This window comes from Salmo salar, unplaced genomic scaffold (genome assembly GCF_965601325.2).
Source record: "Salmo salar unplaced genomic scaffold, fSalSal1 ptg000377l, whole genome shotgun sequence".
NCBI lineage: Eukaryota > Metazoa > Chordata > Actinopteri > Salmoniformes > Salmonidae > Salmo > Salmo salar.
In genome coordinates this window covers 306,719-327,561 of record NW_027675365.1, presented here as the reverse complement: position 1 = coordinate 327,561, position 20,843 = coordinate 306,719, and the positions used below count along the sequence as shown (strand labels likewise).

At 42.5% G+C, this 20,843-nt stretch overlaps 1 protein-coding gene across 1 annotated transcript; it reads right to left on the bottom strand.

Moving 5' to 3' along the window:
- Nucleotides 1–16,752: 16,752 nt before the first annotated feature.
- Nucleotides 16,753–20,158, bottom strand: LOC145875859 (stonustoxin subunit beta-like). Its single transcript, XM_082971660.1, has 3 exons — nt 19,989–20,158; nt 19,744–19,790; nt 16,753–19,376 (listed from the first exon to the last, which is right to left on the bottom strand). The coding sequence occupies exons 2-3, from the start codon at nt 19,763–19,765 to the stop codon at nt 18,802–18,804; spliced, it is 597 nt and encodes a 198-aa protein (XP_082827786.1). The 5' UTR covers nt 19,766–19,790; nt 19,989–20,158; the 3' UTR covers nt 16,753–18,801.
- Nucleotides 20,159–20,843: the final 685 nt, after the last annotated feature.

Sequence of the window (20,843 nt, the reverse complement as noted above, 5' to 3'; positions counted from 1 at the left end):
ATAAGATTTCTCTCCTGTGTGTGTTCTCTGGTGTGCAGTCAGACTTCCAGATAAACCAAAACTCTTCCCACATTGAGTACAGCTATAAGGTTTCTCTCCTGTGTGGATTCTCTGATGAAATTTAATGCCTGATGGGGAGGTGAATCTCTTCCCACAGTCAGAGCAGCAGTGAGTTCTCTTCCCTGTGGATGTCTGCAGGTGTTTCTTGAGGTGTTCTAATGTGGAGAGACTCTTCTCTGCCTCTTCAGCATCAAGAGGTTGTTGAGGCTCCCCAGAGGATCCACGATAGTCCCGTATCTCTCCTGTGTGAACAACAAAGTCAGACAGATGATTAAAGGCCCACAACAGTGGTAATCCACTGTAAAAGGTGATGCCAACAGCGGAGCCATGATGTTGGACTACAATTGACGTCTGTAATGAATGTTAAAATTATTTGATATTTGCCTTAAAATGAGCAAGAATAGTCATATTTTGTCTTGTTTTCACATTCGTAGTGACATTGATGATTGTAGGCTAGAAATAAGATATTCATGTTGTTGAACCTCTAAGCAGTGTGCCAGACTAGTTTTGGTCTCCAATATAGGCCCCTTTCTGTGTTTGCTAAAATTGCGGCACGAGGGCAATTTGATTGCAGAAACTCCTCCCTGCTAATGAGGAAACCGATAGTTACGGATGTACTATATCTGCCTGGAGCAAAAATGGTGAGCAAAGATTTTAGTTTTTCACAATGTATTCTGAATGTGAATGGGGGAAATTCAGGGGAGTAACATCCATTCCCAGGTTGCTTATGAGTTCATTTCACACTACTTTGGATTATAATTGTAAGGCTCATTTGAATGTCCTGTTTAATAAAATGTTTGCTAAAGCATTAATAATTATGTGTAATTATTGAAGAACCGCGTTAATGACAGTATCCATTTGGGTGTTGGACAATGTGGTTAGATTAACCTCTCTAGGCTAGGCGGGACGAATTCGTCCCACCTACGTAACAGCCACTGCTATCCTGTGGCGCGATTTTCAAAACCTTAAAAATCCTATTACTTCAATTTCTCAAACATATGACTATTTTACAGCCATTTAAAGACAAGACTCTCGTTAATCTAACCACACTGTCCGATTTCAAAAAGGCTTTACAACGAAAGCAAAACATTAGATTATGTCAGCAGAGTACCAAGCCAGAAATAATCAGACACCCATTTTTCAAGCCAGCATATAATGTCACCAAAACCCAGAAGACAGCTAAATGCAGCACTCACCTTTGATGATCTTCATCAGATGACAACCCTAGGACATTATGTTATACAATACATGCATGTTTTGTTCAATCAAGTTCATATTTATATCAAAAACCAGCTTTTTACATTAGCATGTGACGTTCAGAACTAGCATACCCCCCGCAAACTTCCGGGGAATTCGCTAACATTTTACTAAATTACTCACGATAAACGTTCACAAAAAGCATAACAATTATTTTAAGAATTATAGATACAGACCTCCTCTATGCACTCGATATGTCCGATTTTAAAATAGCTTTTTGGTGAAAGCACATTTTGCAATATTCTAAGTACATAGCCCAGGCATCACGGGCTCGCTATTTAGACACCCGTTAAGTTTAGCACTCACCATAATCATATTTACTATTATAAAAGTTTCATTACCTTTTGTTGTCTTCGTCAGAATACACACCCAGGACTGCTACTTCAATAACAAATGTTGGTTTGGTCCAAAATAATCCATCGTTATATCCGAATAGCGGCGTTTTGTTCGTGCGTTCCAGACACTATCCGAAATAGTAAAGAAGTGTCACGCGCATGGCGCAATTCGTGACAATAAAATTCTAAGTATTCCATTACCGTACTTCGAAGCATGTCAACCGCTGTTTAAAATCAATTTTTACGACATTTTTCTCGTAGAAAAGCGATAATATTCCGACAGGGAATCTCCTTTTCGGCAAACAGAGGAAAAAATCCCAAAGGCGGGGGCGGTCGGGGTCACGCGCATAAGCCAGTGTCCCTTGATCGGCCACTTGAGAAAGGCGATAATGTGTTTCAGCCTGGGGCTGGAATGACGACATTCTGTTTTTTCCCGGGCTCTGAGCGCCTATGGACGACGTGGGAAGTGTCACGTTAGAGCAGAGATCCTTAGTAAATGATAGAGATGGAAAAGAAGTTCAAGAAATGGTCAGACAGGCCACTTCCTGTAAAGGAATCTCTCAGGTTTTGACCTGCCATTTGAGTTCTGTTATACTCACAGACACCATTCAAACAGTTTTAGAAAATTTAGGGTGTTTTCTATCCATATGTAATAAGTATATCCATATTCTAGTTACTGGGTAGGAGTGGTAACCAGATTAACCTCTATGGGCTAGGTGGGACGCTAGCGTGCCACCCGTGGTGCACTCCATCAACAGCAGGTGCATTTCAAGAGCGGCAAATTTGAATCCAAATAAATGTCAAAATTCAAATTTTTCAAACATACAACTATTTTACACCCTTTGAAAGATAAACATCTCCTTAATCTAACCACGTTTTACGATTTCAAAAAGGTTTTACGGCGAAAGCATAAATTTAGAGTAAGTTAGGACAGTACATTTACAAGAGTTGTGTGTAATGTTTTGTCAATTCAAAGACAGGGTCACCAAAACCATAAAACCAGCTAAAATGATGCACTAACCTTTTACAATCTCCATCAGATGACACTCCTAGGACATTATGTTAGACAATGCATGCATTTTTAGTTCTATCAAGTTCATATTTATATCCAAAAACAGCGTTTTACTATGGCATTGATGTTGAGGAAATCGTTTCCCTCCAATAACCGGCAGTCAAGTCAGCGTCACAAATTAAATAATTAAAATTAGAAAACATTGGTAAAATATTATATTGTCATTTAAAGAATTATAGATTTACATCTCTTGAACGCAATCAACTTGCCAGATTTAAAAATAACCTTACTGGGAAATCACACTTTGCAATAATCTGAGCACTGCGCCCAGAAAAATACGCGTTGCGATACAGACTAGACGTCATGTTGGGGAGATCTAAAATCGAAAATACTATGTAAATAATCCATTACCTTTGATTCTCTTCATCAGATGTCACTTCCAGGTATCACAGGTCCATAACGAATGTAGTTTTGTTCAAAAAAGCTCATCATTTATGTCCAAAAATCTCCGTCTTGTTAGCACATGATCTAAGCCAGCCGGACTTCTCGTCATGAACGAGGGGAAAAAATATATTTCCGTTCGTTCAAACATGTCAAACGTTGTATAGCATAAATCATTAGGGCCTTTTTTAACCAGAACATGAATAATATTCAAGGTGGACGAATGCATACTCTTTTATAACGTATTGGAACGAGGGTACCCAACATGAACTCGCGCGCCAGGTGTCTAATGGGACATCATCGTTCCATGGCTCTTGTTCGGTCAGATCTCCCTCCAGAAGACTCAAAACACTTTGTAAAGGCTGGTGACATCTAGTGGAAGCAATAGGAAGTGCCAAAATATTCCTCAGCCCCTGTGTTTTTCAATGGGATAGGTTTAAAGGTAATACAACACATCAGGTATCCACTTCCTGTCAGAAAATGTCTCAGGGTTTTGCCTGCCAAATGAGTTCTGTTATACTCACAGACACCATTCAAACAGTTTTAGAAACTTTAGAGTGTTTTCTATCCATATATAATAAGTATATGCATATTCTAGTTACTGGGTAGGATTAGTAACCAGATTAAATCGGGTATATTTTTTTATCCAGACGTGCAAATGCTGCCCCCTAGCCCTAACAGGTTAAATCGGGTATGTTTTTTATCCAGCCGTGTCAATACTGCCCCCTAGCCCTAACAGGTTAAAATCGGACATATCGAGTGCATAGAGAAGTTCTGTATCTATAATTCTTAAAATAATTGTTATGCTTTTTGTGAACGTTTATCGTGAGTAATTTAGTTAATTGTTAGTAAATTCCCCGGAAGTTTGCGGGGGGTATGCTAGTTCTGAAATGTCACATGCTAATGTAAAAAGCTGGTTTTTTATATAAATATGAACTTCATTGAACAAGTTGTATTGTATTGTATAACATAATGTCCTAGGTGTGTCATCTGATGAAGATCTTCAAAGGTTAGTGCTGCATTTAGCTGTGGTTTGGGTTGATGTGACATTATATGCTAGCTTGAAAAATGGGTTTCTGATTATTTCTGTCTGGGTACTCTGCTGACATAATCTAATGTTTTGCTTTCGTTGTAAAGCCTTTTTGAAATCGCACAGTGTGGTTAGATTAACGAGAGTCTTGTCTTTAAAATGGTGTAAAATAGTCATATGTTTGAGAAATTGAAGTAATAGCATTTCTAAGGTATTTGAATAACGCGCCACAGGATTCCACTGGCTGTTACGTAGGTGGGACGATTTCTACCCTAGAGAGGTTAACCTCCCCATGTCTACCTTTGACTCATTCCTCTCTGCCTCCTTCTTTCCACTCCTCTCCTCTTTTGACCTCACCCTCTTACCTTCCCTCCCTACTCACAAGGCAGGCAATACGCTTGACCTCATCTTTACTAGATGCTGTTCTTCCACTAATCTCATTGCAACTCCCCTCCAAGTCTCCGACCACTACCTTGTATCCTTTTCCCTCTCGCTCTCATCCAGCAATTATCACTCTGCCCCTACTCGGATGGTATTGCGCCGTCCCAACCTTCGCTCTCTCTCTCCCGCTACTCTCTCCTCTTCCATCCTATCATCTCTTCCCTCTGCTCAAACCTTTTCCAACCTATCTCCTGATTCTGCCTCCTCAACCCTCCTCTCCTCCTTTTCTGCATCCTTTGATTCTCTATGTCCCCTATCCTCCAGGCCGGCTCGGTCCTCCCCTCCTGCTCCGTGGCTCGACGACTCACTGCGAGCTCACAGAACAGGGCTCTGGGCAGCCGATTGGAAATGGAGGAAAATTCGCCTCCCTGCGGACCTGGCATCCTTTCACTCCCTCCTCTCTACATTTTCCTCTTCTGTCTCTGCTGCTAAATCCACTTTATACCACTCTAAATTCCAAGCATCTGCCTCTAACCCTAGGAAGCTCTTTGCCACCTTCTCCTCCCTCCTGAATCCTCCTCCCCCTCCCCCCTCTCTGCGGATGACTTCGCCAACCATTTTGAAAAGAAGGTCGACGACATCCGATCCTCGTTTGCTAAGTCAAACGACACCGCTGATCCTGCTTACACTCCCCTACCCTGTGATTTGACCTCTTTCTCCCCTCTCTCTCCAGATGAAATCTCGCGTCTTGTGACGGCCGGCCGCCCAACAACCTGCCCGCTTGACCCTATCCCCTCCTCTCTTCTCCAGACCATTTCCGGAGACCTTCTCCCTTACCTCACCTCGCTCATCAACTCATCCTTGACCGCTGGCTACGTCCCTTCTGTCTTCAAGAGAGTGAGAGTTGCACCCCTTCTGAAAAAACCTACACTCGATCCCTCCGATGTCAACAACTACAGACCAGTATCCCTTCTTTCTTTTCTCTCCAAAACTCTTGAACGTGCCGTCCTTGGCCAGCTCTCCTGCTATCTCTCTCAGAATGCCCTTCTTGATCCAAATCAGTCAGGTGTCAAGACTGGTCATTCAACTGAGACTGCTCTTCTCTGTCTCACGGAGGCTCTCCGCACTGCTAAAGCTAACTCTCTCTCCTCTGCTCTCATCCTTCTAGACCGATCTGCTGCCTTTGATACTGTGAACCACCAGATCCTCCTCTCCACGCTCTCCGAGTTGGGCATTTTCGGCACGGCCCATGCTTGGATTGCGTCCTACATGACAGGTCGCTCCTACAAGGTGGCGTGGCGAGAATCTGTCTCCGCACCACGTGCTCTCACAACTGGTGTCCCCCAGGGCTCTGTTCTAGGCCCTCTCCTATTCTCGCTATACACCAAGTCACTTGGCTCTGTCATATCCTCACATGGTCTCTCCTATCATTGCTATGCAGACGACACACAATTAATCTTCTCCTTTCCCCCTTCTGATAACCAGGTGGCGAATCGCATCTCTGCATGTCTGGCAGACATATCAGTGTGGATGACGGATCACCACCTCAAGCTGAACCTCGGCAAGACGGAGCTGCTCTTCCTCGCGGCGAAGGACTGCCCGTTCCATGATCTCGCAATCACGGTTGACAACTCCCTTGTGTCCTCCTCCCAGAGTGCTAAGAACCTTGGCGTGACCCTGGACAACACCCTGTCGTTCTCCACTAACATCAAGGCGGTGACCCGATCTTGTAGGTTCATGCTCTACAACATTCGCAGAGTACGACCCTGCCTCACACTGGAAGCGGCGCAGGTCCTAATCCAGGCACTTGTCATCTCCCATCTGGATTACTGCAACTCGCTGTTGGCTGGGCTTCCTGCCTGTGCCATTAAACCCCTACAACTTATCCAGAACGCCGCAGCCCATCTGGTGTTCAACCTTCCCAAGTTCTCTCACGTCACCCCGCTCCTCCGCTCTCTCCACTGGCTTCCAGTTGAAGCTCGCATCCGCTACAAGACCATGGTGCTTGCCTACGGAGCTGTCAGGGGAACGGCACCTCCGTACCTTCAGGCTCTGATCAGGCCCTACACCCAACCAAGGGCACTGCGTTCATCCACCTCTGGCCTGCTCGCCTCCCTACCTCTGAGGAAGCACAGTTCCCGCTCAGCCCAGTCAAAACTGTTCGCTGCTCTGGCACCCCAATGGTGGAACAAGCTCCCTCACGACGCCAGGACAGCGGAGTCAATTACCACCTTCCGGAGACACCTGAAACCCCACCTCTTTAAGGAATACCTGGGATAGGATAAAGTAATCCTTCTACCCCCCCCTAAAAGATTTAGATGCACTATTGTAAAGTGGTTGTTCCACTGGATATCATAAGGTGAATGCACCAATTTGTAAGTCGCTCTGGATAAGAGCGTCTGCTAAATGACTTAAATGTAATGTAAATGTAAATGTTAGCGCTTTCTGAAGGCTGCACCAAAAGTTCCGTCGTGCGCGGGACTCCACTTTCGAAAAAATGCATTTTTTTTTTATTTAGGTTCGTTCAAACATGTCAAACGTTGTATAACATAAATCTTTAGGGCCTTTTTCAACCAGAGCTCCAATAAGATTCAAGGGGGACGATTGCATTGTGTTTCAAAACGTTTCGAAAGGGGAGGGTAGCCAGGGAAGGCTAACAGTAGAAGGCTCAAATCACTTTGTAAAGACTGGGGACATCTGTGGAAGCAATAGGAACTGCTCAATGAACCATTGCTCACTGTGTGATTTACAGTCAAACTGATGAAGTTGAGTCCGCAATTCAGAATTCCACTTCCTGTTACGATCGGTCTCGGGGTTTTGACTGCCATATAAGTTCTGTTTTACTCACAGACACCATTCAAACAGTTTTAGAAACTTTAGGGTCTGTTCTATCCACAAGTATTAATTATATGCATATCCTAGCTTCTGAGTTTGAGTAGGAGGCCGTTTAAAATGGGCAAACATTTTTTTCAAAAATCGCTGTAGCGCCGCCTATCCTAGACGAACGACAAGAGGTTAAACTGCAGCCGTCGACACAGCAGTGCTTAAAAGAGGAAGTAAACATAGACAAAGCTATATTAAAATTGTCAGTCTAGAGCACCAGTGAAAGGGATTTTGAAATGGGAGAAGTTAGGAGCAATTTTAATAAGGACGGTATTTGGTATCATGATAAGTTACCAATACTACCTAAGTCATTCTTTAGAGATGCGGCAAGATTGACACATGGGCAGAGCCATGTGTCAACAGGGGGGATAGTAGAGCAGGTTCGGAAACCCTTTGTGGCCTATTGGATAACAAACTACTTAAAAAAACATTTTTTATAATAGATAAGTATATTAAATGGGAAGAAGCGGTCCCAACATACTGGGTGGACACGATTAGGGTAGTTGGTTTACTAGGATCTATCTCTTTAAATAATGGATTACATTTTAGCTGATCAGGTAAACCATATAGAATGCCAGAGTTAGGGAGGCCAGAACAGGTAGACATAAAAGTTGAAGATATACTAACAGAACACATGGTTAACCAAACCCGTATGTCCGAGACTTTGTGTCCAACAGGTGAATTACAGGAGAAGACGATTCACTCAATCCAACCAGGAGACTGGGTGTGGATCCAGTCCCTGAGGAGAAAAGAACTGGAAGCAGCCACGGTGGGGGGGCCCATACCAAGTGTTCCTGGTAATAGCCTTCGCGGTGAGAATAGCTGAAAGAGCTACCTGGGTTCATATCACACATTGCGGGAGGGTAAGACACACAGACAGTCGAACAATCACAGAGTTAGGAGAAGAACCGAATACCAATAAGGTTCGGGGGTTACCTCTCTAACGAAGATTCCCTAACCCGCCCGATCCTCACTGTGTGCGTTCATAGAAGTGAAAGCGTGGATTGGCCTCTAGCCAGTGATATATTCTCCGGGAGGGGGTGGGGCTTTACAGGGGTACTGGTCAGTCTGAGCTGTCTGATTGTGGGAGCCATATTCCTAATACACCAGGAACCACTCGAGAAGTCAGAAAGTGGTAACTTGACCCATAGTGTAGAAGATGAGGAGTTTTTATAGCCTAGGTACAAAAGGTCACTCGATCTGGATAAAAAGGAAGTGAGAGTAGAGTTAGGGAAGGATGTCTCAATAGAGTTCTATGCAGACCAAATGGGGTCCCTAACCTCCTGGCAGTCTAGGACTCGGACTTCATGGGGAAGATATCTGTGTAGATCCCGGTGTAACTCATGGAATCAGGTCATAGCTCACACAGAGAGAGAAGGCTATGTCAATCCACACACCCAATATAGAAACAGATGGAGTATAGTGAAGGCCAGTGTTTTTGACTGCAATCCAGAGCAAGGGAAGTATTGCTTGAAGATAGGAATGACCATTAAAAGCATAAAGAAAGAGGATTTAGGGTTATGGTATGTTGGCCTTGACCAGACCATTGTCGACACTGCGGTACCATTCCGAGTAGTAGAGGTTAGGACAGGAGATAGTTCTACCGCCAGCCAGAATACCAGTAGTACCCCTGATAAAACGGACATTACCCGTGTAGTCATCCAGAGCCAAGGACCGGTGAGGATAGTTCAGACGAAAGATCTTAAGGAAGTGATTGAGGTGGAGACTTGGTTTGGGGATTCCAACCTATGGCTGGAATGGATTCAGTATACAGCTAGATCAGTAGCTAAAGAAGAAGGTTATGCCTGCGCAACAGCCAAACTTCAGTTGACAACCATCCCCTTTCTACTCGATGGAATTAATTTACCAAGGGGAATGGCCTGTATGGTAAAGCTGTTCATGAAGGCAAGGAAGCCAGACAGTTGCACTGATCTGCATTATCTGTATCCAATGTGCCCATTAGATCCAGACTTCCCCCTTTCACAGTCGCAGGAGGAGACTATTATTGTGTGGTTGCCCTTCACCCTTATACAACACAAATACCTAGTTTGATCTAGTTTGATTTTGTGTGACATTTCTGAATCCAATAAAAATAGATGTGTTATAGTGTATGTGAAATATTTAGCCAATAGGGTGGATTGTAATGGAAATAATATGATTAAAGGTTTGACTAAATGATTTCACCATGAAAAGGTATAACCGAGTGATTATAAGATGAATGTGTGTGTGTGTCGGAAAAGTTGGAGCTTAATGATTTAGCAATGCAAGCAACCAGACAGCAGACAACTGTCTGGTTGATTATGTAACATGGGGCAATATGATAAGCAATGTATGAGATGGAGAAGACTTGTAAATTAGCATTGACTGTGTTAACCTCTTGGGGCTAGGTGGGACGCTAGCGTGCCACCCGTGGTGCACTCCATCAACAGCAGGTGCATTTCAAGAGCGGCAAATTTGAATCCAAATAAATGTCAAAATTACAATTTTTCAAAAATACAACTATGTTACACCATTTGAAAGATAAACATCTCCTTAATCTAACCACGTTTTACGATTTCAAAAAGGTTTTACGGCGAAAGCATAAATTTAGAGTATGTTAGGACAGTACATTTACAAGAGTTGTGTGTAATGTTTTGTCAAGTCAAAGACAGGGTCACCAAAACCATAAAACCAGCTAAAATGATGCACTAACCTTTTACAATCTCCATCAGATGACACTCCTAGGACATTATGTTAGACAATGCATGCATTTTTAGTTCTATCAAGTTCATATTTATATACAAAAACAGCGTTTTACTATGGCATTGATGTTGAGGAAATCGTTTCCCTCCAATAACCGGCAGTCAAGTCAGCGTCAGAAATTAAATAATTAAAATTAGAAAACATTGGTAAAATATTATATTGTCATTTAAAGAATTATAGATTTACATCTCTTGAACGCAATCAACTTGCCAGATTTAAAAATAACCTTACTGGGAAATCACACTTTGCAATAATCTGAGCACTGCGCCCAGAAAAATACGCGTTGCGATACAGACTAGACGTCATGTTGGGGAGATCTAAAATCGAAAATACTATGTAAATAATCCATTACCTTTGATTCTCTTCATCAGATGTCACTTCCAGGTATCACAGGTCCATAACGAATGTAGTTTTGTTCAAAAAAGCTCATCATTTATGTCCAAAAATCTCCGTCTCGTTAGCACATGATGTAAGCCAGCCGGACTTCTCGTCATGAACGAGGGGAAAAAATATATTTCCGTTCGTTCAAACATGTCAAACGTTGTATAGCATAAATCATTAGGGCCTTTTTTAACCAGAACATGAATAATATTCAAGGTGGACGAATGCATACTCTTTTATAACGTATTGGAACGAGGGTACCCAACATGAACTAGCGCGCCAGGTGTCTAATGGGACATCACCGTTCCATGGCTCTTGTTCGGTCAGATCTCCCTCCAGAAGACTCAAAACACTTTGTAAAGGCTGGTGACATCTAGTGGAAGCAATAGGAAGTGCCAAAATATTCCTAAACCCCTGTGTTTTTCAATGGGATAGGTTTAAAGTCAATACAACACATCAGGTATCCACTTCCTGTCAGAAAATGTCTCAGGGTTTTGCCTGCCAAATGAGTTCTGTTATACTCACAGACACCATTCAAACAGTTTTGGAAACTTTAGAGTGTTTTCTATCCATATATAATAAGTATATGCATATTCTAGTTACTGGGTAGGATTAGTAACCAGATTAAATCGGGTACATTTTTTTTATCCAGACGTGCAAATGCTGCCCCCTAGACCCAACAGGTTAACCTCTCTGGGCTAGGCGGGATGAAATCGTCCCACCTACGCAACAGCCAGTTGAATCCTGTGGCGCGATTTTCAAAACCTTTGAAATGCTAAAAAAAAATTCTCATTCGGGAATATTATCGCTTTTCTACGAGAAAAATGTCGTAAAAATTGATTTTAAACAGCGGTTGACATGCTTCGAAGTACGGCAATGGAATACTTAGAATTTTATTGTCACGAATTGCGCCAAGCGCGTGACACTTCTTTACTATTTCGGATAGTGTCTGGAACGCACGAACAAAACGCCGCTATTCGGATATAACGATGGATTATTTTGGACCAAACCAACATTTGTTATTGAAGTAGCTGTCCTGGGTGTGTATTCTGACGAAGACAACAAAAGGTAATGAAATTTTTATAATAGTAAATATGATTATGGTGAGTGCTAAACTTGCCGGGTGTCTAAATAGCGAGCCCGTGATGCCTGGGCTATGTACTTAGAATATTGCAAAATGTGCTTTCACCAAAAAGCTATTTTAAAATCGGACATATCGAGTGCATAGAGGAGGTCTGTATCTATAATTCTTAAAATAATTGTTATGCTTTTTGTGAACGTTTATCGTGAGTAATTTAGTAAAATGTTAGCGAATTCCCCGGAAGTTTGCGGGGGGTATGCTAGTTCTGAACGTCACATGCTAATGTAAAAAGCTGGTTTTTGATATAAATATGAACTTGATTGAACAAAACATGCATGTATTGTATAACATAATGTCCTAGGGTTGTCATCTGATGAAGATCATCAAAGGTGAGTGCTGCATTTAGCTGTCTTCTGGGTTTTGGTGACATTATATGCTGGCTTGAAAAATGGGTGTCTGATTATTTCTGGCTTGGTACTCTGCTGACATAATCTAATGTTTTGCTTTCGTTGTAAAGCCTTTTTGAAATCGGACAGTGTGGTTAGATTAACGAGAGTCTTATCTTTAAATGGCTGTAAAATAGTCATATGTTTGAGAAATTGAAGTAATAGGATTTTTAAGGTTTTGAAAATCGCGCCACAGGATAGCCGTGGCTGTTACGTAGGTGGGACGAATTCGTCCCGCCTAGCCTAGAGAGGTTAACAACACTATCAACAAGGCAGGTCCTACAGGCCCTAGTTTCTACCTTCTGTCATGGGAATTCTGTTCCCAATGTTCATAAACCGAACTTCAATTAAACTACTCAGTCTGCCCCCCAGAGGGTGTAAGATTCTGGTTGAATGAAGCAGACGGAGAGCCAGCCTACAATTGGTCAGAATGATTATTTACGAGAGCTCTGAATATCATACAATGTACACAGCCTTTTATACATGACATTTGGTCATACCATATGTCATACCCCTTACAAATGCCCCTCCTCTTCTTTAACCTTTTATGGATAGGGGGCAGTATTGACACGGCTGGATAAAAAACGTACCCAATTTAATCTGGTTACTACTCCTGCCCAGTAACTAGAATATGCATATAATTATTGTCTTTGGATAGAAAACACCCTAAAGTTTCTAAAACTGTTTGAATGGTGTCTATGAGTATAACAGAACTCATATGGCAGGCCAAAACCTGAGAAGATTCCATGCAGGAAGTGGCCTGTCTGACAAATTTTGTTTCATCTTGGCTCTTTTTATTGAAGACTGAGGATCCTTGCAATAACGTGACACTTCCTACGGCTCCCATAGGCTCTCAGAGCCCGGGAAAAAGCTGAACGATATCGAGGCAGGCTCTGGCTGAAACACATTATCGCTTTTGGCAAGTGGCCGATCAGAGTACTATGGGCTTAGGCGCGTGCCCGAGTCGACCGAATGCTTTATTTTCTTTCGTCTGTTTACCTAAACGCAGATTCCCGGTCGGAATATTATCGCTTTTTTCTGAGAAAAATGGCATAAAAATTGATTTTAAACAGCGGTTGACATGCTTCGAAGTACGGTAATGGAATATTTAGAATTTTTTTGTCACGAATTGCGCCATGCTCGTCACCCTTATTTACCCTTTCGGATAGTGTCTTGAACGCACGAACAAAACGCCGCTGTTTGGATATAACTATGGATTATTTTGAACCAAACCAACATTTGTTATTGAAGTAGAAGTCCTGGGAGTGCATTCTGACGAAGACAGCAAAGGTAATAACATTTTTCTTATAGTAAATCTGACTTTGATGAGTGCTAAACTTGCTGGGTGTCTAAATAGCTAGCCCTGTGATGCCGGGCTATCTACTGAGAATATTGCAAAATGTGCTTTCACCGAAAAGCTATTTTAAAATCGGACATATCGAGTGCATAGAGGAGTTCTGTATCTATAATTCTTGAAATAATTGTTATGCTTTTTGTGAACGTTTATCGTGAGTAATTTAGTAAATTCACCGGCAGTGTTCGGTGGGAATGCTAGTCACATGCTAGTCACATGCTAATGTAAAAAGCTGGTTTTTGATATAAATATGAACTTGATTGAACAAAACATGCATGTATTGTATAACATAATGTCCTAGGGTTGTCTTCTGATGAAGATCATCAAAGGTTAGTGCTGCATTTAGCTGTGGTTTGGGTTGATGTGACATTATATGCTAGCTTGAAAAATGGGTGTCTGATTATTTCTGGCTGGGTACTCTGCTGACATAATCTAATGTTTTGCTTTCATTGTAAAGCCTTTTTGAAATCGGACAGTGTGGTTAGATTAACGAGAGTCTTATCTTTAAAATGGTGTAAAATAGTCATATGTTTAAAAAATTGAAGTTTTTGCATTTTTGAGGAATTTGAATAACGCGCCACGGGATTACACTGGCTGTTGAGTAAGTGTCCCACCTAGCCCATAGAGGTTAAAATAATTACTCTTTGACGATTTTTGAAACACATTTTTGACGTCTCTGTGCGTTACGCACCTATACTGTGGGTCTCCCATCCTCCAGGTCATCTACAAGTCTATGCTAGGTAAAGCTCAGCCTTATCTCAGCTCAATGGTCACCATAACAACACCCACCCGTAGCACGCGCTCCAGCAGGTACATCTCACTGGTCATCCCCAAAGCCAACACCTCCTTTGGCCGCCTTTCCTTCCAGTTCTCTGCTGCCAATGACTGGAACGAATTGCAAAAATCGCTAAAGCCGGAGACTTATTGCTCCCTCACTAACTTAAAACATCAGCTATCTGAGCAGCTAACCGATCGCTGCAGTTGTACACAGCCCATCTGTAAATAGCCCACCCAATCTACCTACCTTATCCCCATATTGTTTTAATTTATATTTTTGCTCTTCTGCACACCAGTATCACTACTTACACATCATCATCTGCTCATCTATCACTCCAGTGTTAATCTGCTAAATTGTGATTACTTTGCTACTACTGCCTATTTATTGCCATACCTCCTCACGCCATTTGCACACACTGTATATAGACTTTCTTTTTTCTTTTGTGTTGACTGTACGCTTGTTTATTCCATGTAACTCTGTGGTGTTGTTTCTGTCGCACTGCTTTGCTTTATCTTGGCCAGGTCGCAGTTGTAAATGAGAACTTGTTCTCAACTGGCCTACCTGGTTAAATAAAGGTGAAATAACAAAAATAAAAAGATCCTATATCATAATGAATCAGATTACATGGAGAGGGGGACCTGATCCTAGATCATAATGAATCAGATTACATGGAGAGGGGGGGACCTGATCCTAGATTATAATGAATCAGATTACATGGAGAGGGGGGACCTGATCCTAGATCATAATGAATCAGATTACATGGAGAGGGGGATATATATAACATAGCCTAGTATATTTAATATTCCATAAACTATTGTTTTTTTTAACAGTTTCATTAATTCATTGTATTAACTTTATCATTATGACACACCCCTCTCTATTGTCATTGGTTGCACTAATTGCACTGTTTGTCTACATAACCTGGTTCAAGTATTGATGACATCACCCTGAAGAAGGCACAGTGATGCTGAAACGTTGGTAAATACCCAATAAATGACTGGGAGTTTATATATGGAGTGTGGGATTCTCTTTATTTTGATAGTTTATAACTCTTATGTATGTGCCATCTTTTTGTGTTTTTCAGGCAGCCTGGGAAAGAACTGAAAAAACTCACTAAAGAGTCAAGACAGAGACACCAGAAAGACCCAAGAAGACTTGGACGCAGCATCAGAGGACAGAGAGGGATGTTCAGAACTCCCTCAGTCTGGTCAGTTGGTGAGGGTAGACTTGGAGGCTGCTTACCTGACATGGAGGAAGTCCCCCCTCCTCTCCCCTACCTTCCCTATACCCCCTCCTCTCCCCTACCTTCCCTATACCCCCGTCCTCTCCCCTACCTTCCCTATACCCCCCCCTATTATGTTGGACCATCATGTTTATTTGTTTGAATCTTGTCTTTGTTTGTGATCAGGTTAGAAGAGAATGACTCCTCAACCCAAGAGGCCCTGGAGCAGATGTGATCAGGTTAGAAGAGAATGACTCCTCAACCCAAGAGGCCCTGGAGCAGCTGTGATCAGGTTAGAAGAGAATGACTCCTCAACCCAAGAGGCCCTGGAGCAGCTGTGATCAGGTTAGAAGAGAATGACTCCTCAACCCAAGAGGCCCTGGAGCAGCTGTGATCAGGTTAGAAGAGAATGACTCCTCAACCCAAGAGGCCCTGGAGCAGCTGTGATCAGGTTAGAAGAGAATGACTCCTCAACCCAAGAGGTCCTGGAGCAGCTGTGATCAGGTTAGAAGAGAATGACTCCTCAACCCAAGAGGCCCTGGAGCAGCTGTGATCAGGTTAGAAGAGAATGACTCCTCAACCCAAGAGGCCCTGGAGCAGCAGTGAGAGAGCAGCAGTGTGGAAGTATTTGGGGAAATTTAAGGAAGGTTTCCTGGAAAAGAGGATTGACTGTTACGTAAAGGGTCAGAGCCACTGAGTGGACAAAATATTAAGGATACCTTCCTAATATTGAGTTACGCCTGGTCAGTTTGTCATGGAAAGAAAGGTGTCCTTAATGTTTTGTGTTAATTACATAATAATTATACATTTATGATTGAAGGTTATGAGAGAACCCCCACATCACTAGCTTCTCTTTATTCAACCTGCCATCTACCCACCTGGGGACTGAGGGTTATGAGAGAACCCCCACATCACTAGCTTCTCTTTATTCAACCTGCCATCTACCCACCTGGGGACTGAGGGTTATGAGAGAACCCCCACATCACTAGCTTGCATGTTCTGCAGCCTTGTAAAGATAAGGAGGGGACGACTGGGAGGCAGGTTGGCATTTATTGTCATGAATCTTGCCATGGAGGCAGTTCAGCAAAGTATTCCCTAGCTGGCACAGGCACAAAGTAATACAATCCGATTTAAATCCTAACCTCAACCCTAACCACACTGCTAATCCTTCCCTTAAATTAAGACCATAAAACAACATTATTTTCCACAGCCAATTCTGACTTTGCAGCTGACATATCTAGAGGAAATCGCACAGTTCTGCCTCCAGGTCAAGATTCATGACAAACGTCAACATGAGACAGGGAGAAGCAATGTAAAAATCAATAACAAAATTGTTTTCACAATTAACATGCTTTTTCTTGTTTCAAGTATGTTTTATTATGAAAAGTACAATATAACCATGTATACTTGTACAACTATGGAGCGTATGTCCACATATAATTGTACAATTTGTTTTTCCAACATAAAAGACAAGAAATGATCACATTGGTATTTTAACAGTGTTATTGTAAGAGTTTAAATGTTTAAACAGAGGATACATCTAAAACAGGATAAAACAAGTGCAGTATGTTGTGAGAATGTTACTTTAACGTCGACTCATAACGTCACACTATAACTTCATGGGAGTCTTGTGGAAAGACTGCATGTTGTTTTGGGTGGATTGAGTGACGTCTTCATCAACACTTTGCAGAATATTCCGGTAATATTTTCACCTCTTGTCGGCTGCAGACATTCATAAGGAGTTCCAGTAGTTTATTTGTCATTTGCAGGTATTAAAAGTAATACATACTTTGTAATTCCTTGTTGGAGCTCTCTCACATACAGGACAGTACATACCAGAGGAGGCTGCTGAGGGGAGGACGGCTCATAATAATGTCTGGAACAGAGTGAATGAAATGGAACACATGGAAACGTGTTTGATACCATTCCTCTTATTCCACTCCAGCCATTACAAGCCTGTCCTCCCTAAATAAGGTCCCACCAACCTCCTGTGGTACAAACACAAACAGTGAAATATATCATAAAAAAATGCAAAGTGGTAAAAGATCAGAAAATATTACAAGCCTGTCATGTGTGAGTGTTCAGTGTGTGTTTGTCCATTGTGTGTGTTCAGTGTGTGTGTGTTCAGTGTGTGTGTGTTCAGTGTGTGTGTGTCCAGTGAGTGTGTGTGTGTGTCCAGTGAGTGTGTGTGTGTGTCCAGTGAGTGTGTGTGTGTGTAAGTGTGTGTGTGTCAGTGTGTGTGTGTCAGTGTTTATGTGTGTCAGTGTGTGTGTCCAGAGTGTGTGTGTGTCCAGTGAGTGTGTGTGTCCAATGTGTGTGTATCCAGTGTGTTTGTCAAGCATGTGTGTGTCCAGTGTGTGTGTGTGTGTGTGTGTGTGTGTGTGTGTGTGTGTGTGTGTGTGTGTGTCCAGTGAGTGTGTGTCCAGTGTGTGTGTGTCCAGTGTGTGTGTGTGTGTGTCCAGTGAGTGTGTGTGTCCAATGTGTGTGTATCCAGTGTGTTTGTCAAGCATGTGTGTGTCAAGCGTGTGTGTGTGTGTGTGTCTGTGTCCAGTGTGTGTGTGTGTGTGTGTGTGTTTCAGTGTGTGTGTGTGTTTCAGTGTGCGTGTGTGTGTGTGTGTGTGTGTGTGTGTGTTCAGTGTGTGTGTGTGTGTGTGTGTGTGTGTGTCCAGTGTGTGTATGTTTCAGTGTGTGAGTATGTGCCCAGTGTGTGTGTGTGTGTGTGTGTGTGTGTGTGTGGGTTCGTGTGTGTGTGTCCACTGTGTGTCTGTGTTGAGTGTGTGTGTGTGTTGAGTGTGTGTGTGTCCAGATTGTGTCCAGTGTGTGTGTGTGTGTGTTCAGTGTGTGTGTGTGTCCAGTTTGTGTCCAGTGTGTGTGTGTGTCCAGTGTGTGTGTGTGTGTGTGTGTTCAGTGTGTGTGTGTGTCCAGAATGTGTTTGTGTGTGTCCAGTGTGTGTGTCTAGTGTGTGTGTCTAGTGTGTGTGTTGAGTGTGTGTATATCCAGTGTGTGTGTCCAGTGTGTGTGTGTGTGTGTGTGTCCAGTGTGTGTATGTGTCCAGTGTGTGTCCAGTGTGTGTGTTGAGTGTGTATATCCAGTATGGGTGTGTGTGTCCTGTGTGTGTGTGTCCTGTGTGTGTGTGAGTGTGTGTGTGTTCAGTGTGTGTGTGTGTGTTTATGTGTGTGTGTGTGTTCAGAATGTGTTTGTGTGTCCAGTGTGTGTGTGTGTGTGAGTGTGTGTGTGTGAGTGTGTATGTGTCCAGTGTGTGTGTTGAGTGTGTGTGTGTCCAGTGTGTGTGTGTGTGTGTGTCCAGTGTGTGTCTGTGTCCTGTGTGTGTGTGTGTGTATGTGTGTGTGTCCAGTGTGTGTGTGTGTGTCCAGTGTGTGTGTGTGTGTGTGCAGTTATTATTTCAGGGACACTGAGTCGCCAACAGAATCAACCCTAAACCCTGGATAGAGGGGCTCAGTGAATGTGGAGGTGAATGTGATCAGGTGGGTCAGTGTGTCAGAGGAGGCTCTATAGAAGGACAGAGTGCCGGCTGGCCAGTCCAGATACACTCCTACTCTGTGGGGGCTGGAGGAGGGGACGTCTATGGTAGTGGAGTTATTATTATACCAGCTGGAGGAGGGGACGTCTATGGTAGTGGGATTATTATTGTGCCTGGCTCTGTAACTGTTGTCATCGCAGATCAGACTCCAGGACTTGTCATTCCATCCAAGACAACAGTCATCAACCCCTCCTCTCCTGTTGATTCCTTTATATGTCACTCCTATACCAGCCCTTCTCCCACTCCACTCTACCTCCCAGTAACAGCGCCCAGTCAGACCCTCTCTACACAGCACCTGTCCCCAGTCCTCAAATCTCTCTGGGTGATCAGGATACGGCTGCTTCTCTCTCCTACATGTCACCTTTCTGTTCTCCTCAGACAGAGAGAGGAGTCTGTTTACTGTGTTTAGGTCCAGTGTGAGATCACAGACATCTGATGGATGAAACCAGACACAATATTAGAAATCATCATCATTCACATTAGAATGTTAACTCACTTTTCACTAATTCATTTAATGTAGATGTTTCTAGGTATCAAAAGGAGAAGTTAAGGTAACTTGAGACTTGTTGAATGATCATATGTTATACTGTATGGTAATATAAAACACACTTATTCACATTAATTACACACACACACACGTCAACTCTTTGTAAACTTTGGTGTCCCTGATTTCTGCTTCTGTAGAACTACAGCTGATATTTAATATGACCAAGTCAGTAATGATGGTGGTCTTTGACTTTGACTTAACTTGAATTAAGACTTATTCTTAGTCATATTCTTCACAGCAGTCAACACTCACATTTTCTAATCCCAGGTTTCATTCTGAACTCTCCACCATGTTCCACACTGTAGCGGTAAGCAGAAGAACAGACAGTCATTGAGGGATACACCTGAACTCACTCACACACACGCACGCGCACACACACACACACACACACACACACACACACAACTTTGTCCAAGTGGTGGTAAGAATGTTTGTCTTAACTAGCCTGAAAAGTCAAACATGTCTGATATGAACATTGACATAAACCCTCTACATACTTGAGTTTCTCCAGTCTGCAGTGTGGATCCTCCAGTCCAGCAGAGAGCAGTCTGACTCCTGAGTCTCCTGGGTGATTGTAGCTCAGGTCCAGCTCTCTCAGGTGTGAGGGGTTTGACCTCAGAGCTGAGACCAGAGAAGCACAGCCTTCCTCTGTGACTAGACAGCCTGACAGCCTGCAAAGAGTCAAATCATATTAAAATCACACTGCTATTCTTTGGTGGTGAAAATAGTGGCAGTATATTTCTTCAACATATTCAGATATATCAGTGTCCTGAAACCTTTCATATCTATTCAGAAATGAATGTATCATATTATAAATGACAAATTATCAAAGTTTTGCCTGCAGATAGAAACATGTATAGTACAAATATTTGAGTAGACTGACCAGACCAGTTTAAAAGCAGTATCAGTCAAAAGACAAACTGAGGTATCAGATTTAGATTGTATTGAGTATACAGTCCACACCATGTCTATTTTGACAGTGAAGTTAACATTTTAAATGTGGCTCTATACTCCAACATTTTGGATTTCAGATCAAATGTTACATATGAGGTGACAGTATATAATGTCACCTTTTATTTGAGGATAATTTCATACATATCTGTTTCACCATTTAGAAAAATGAAAGCGCTTCATGTATCTAGTCCCCCTATTTAAAAAAGTCATATGTTTTCTGACCAATTCACTCATAGTCTATTAAATTAGTCAAAAGTTTAGTTTTTGGTCCCATATTCTTTGACTGCAATGACTACATCAACCCTGTGACTGCCATGATTGAGAAAGATCATGAATAATAATGAGTGAGAGTTACAGAGGCCACAACAAAACATGCTAACCTCTCACCATCACCAATA

Excerpts from the sequence above, each read along its gene's own strand:
- LOC145875859 (XM_082971660.1), bottom strand. The coding sequence starts at position 19,765 with ATGAAACCTGGGATTAGAAAAT. Across the intron at positions 19,377-19,743 it reads GAAACCTGGGATTAGAAAAT|ATGTCTGTGATCTCACACTG; the intron begins GTGAGTGTTGAC and ends TTCATCCATCAG.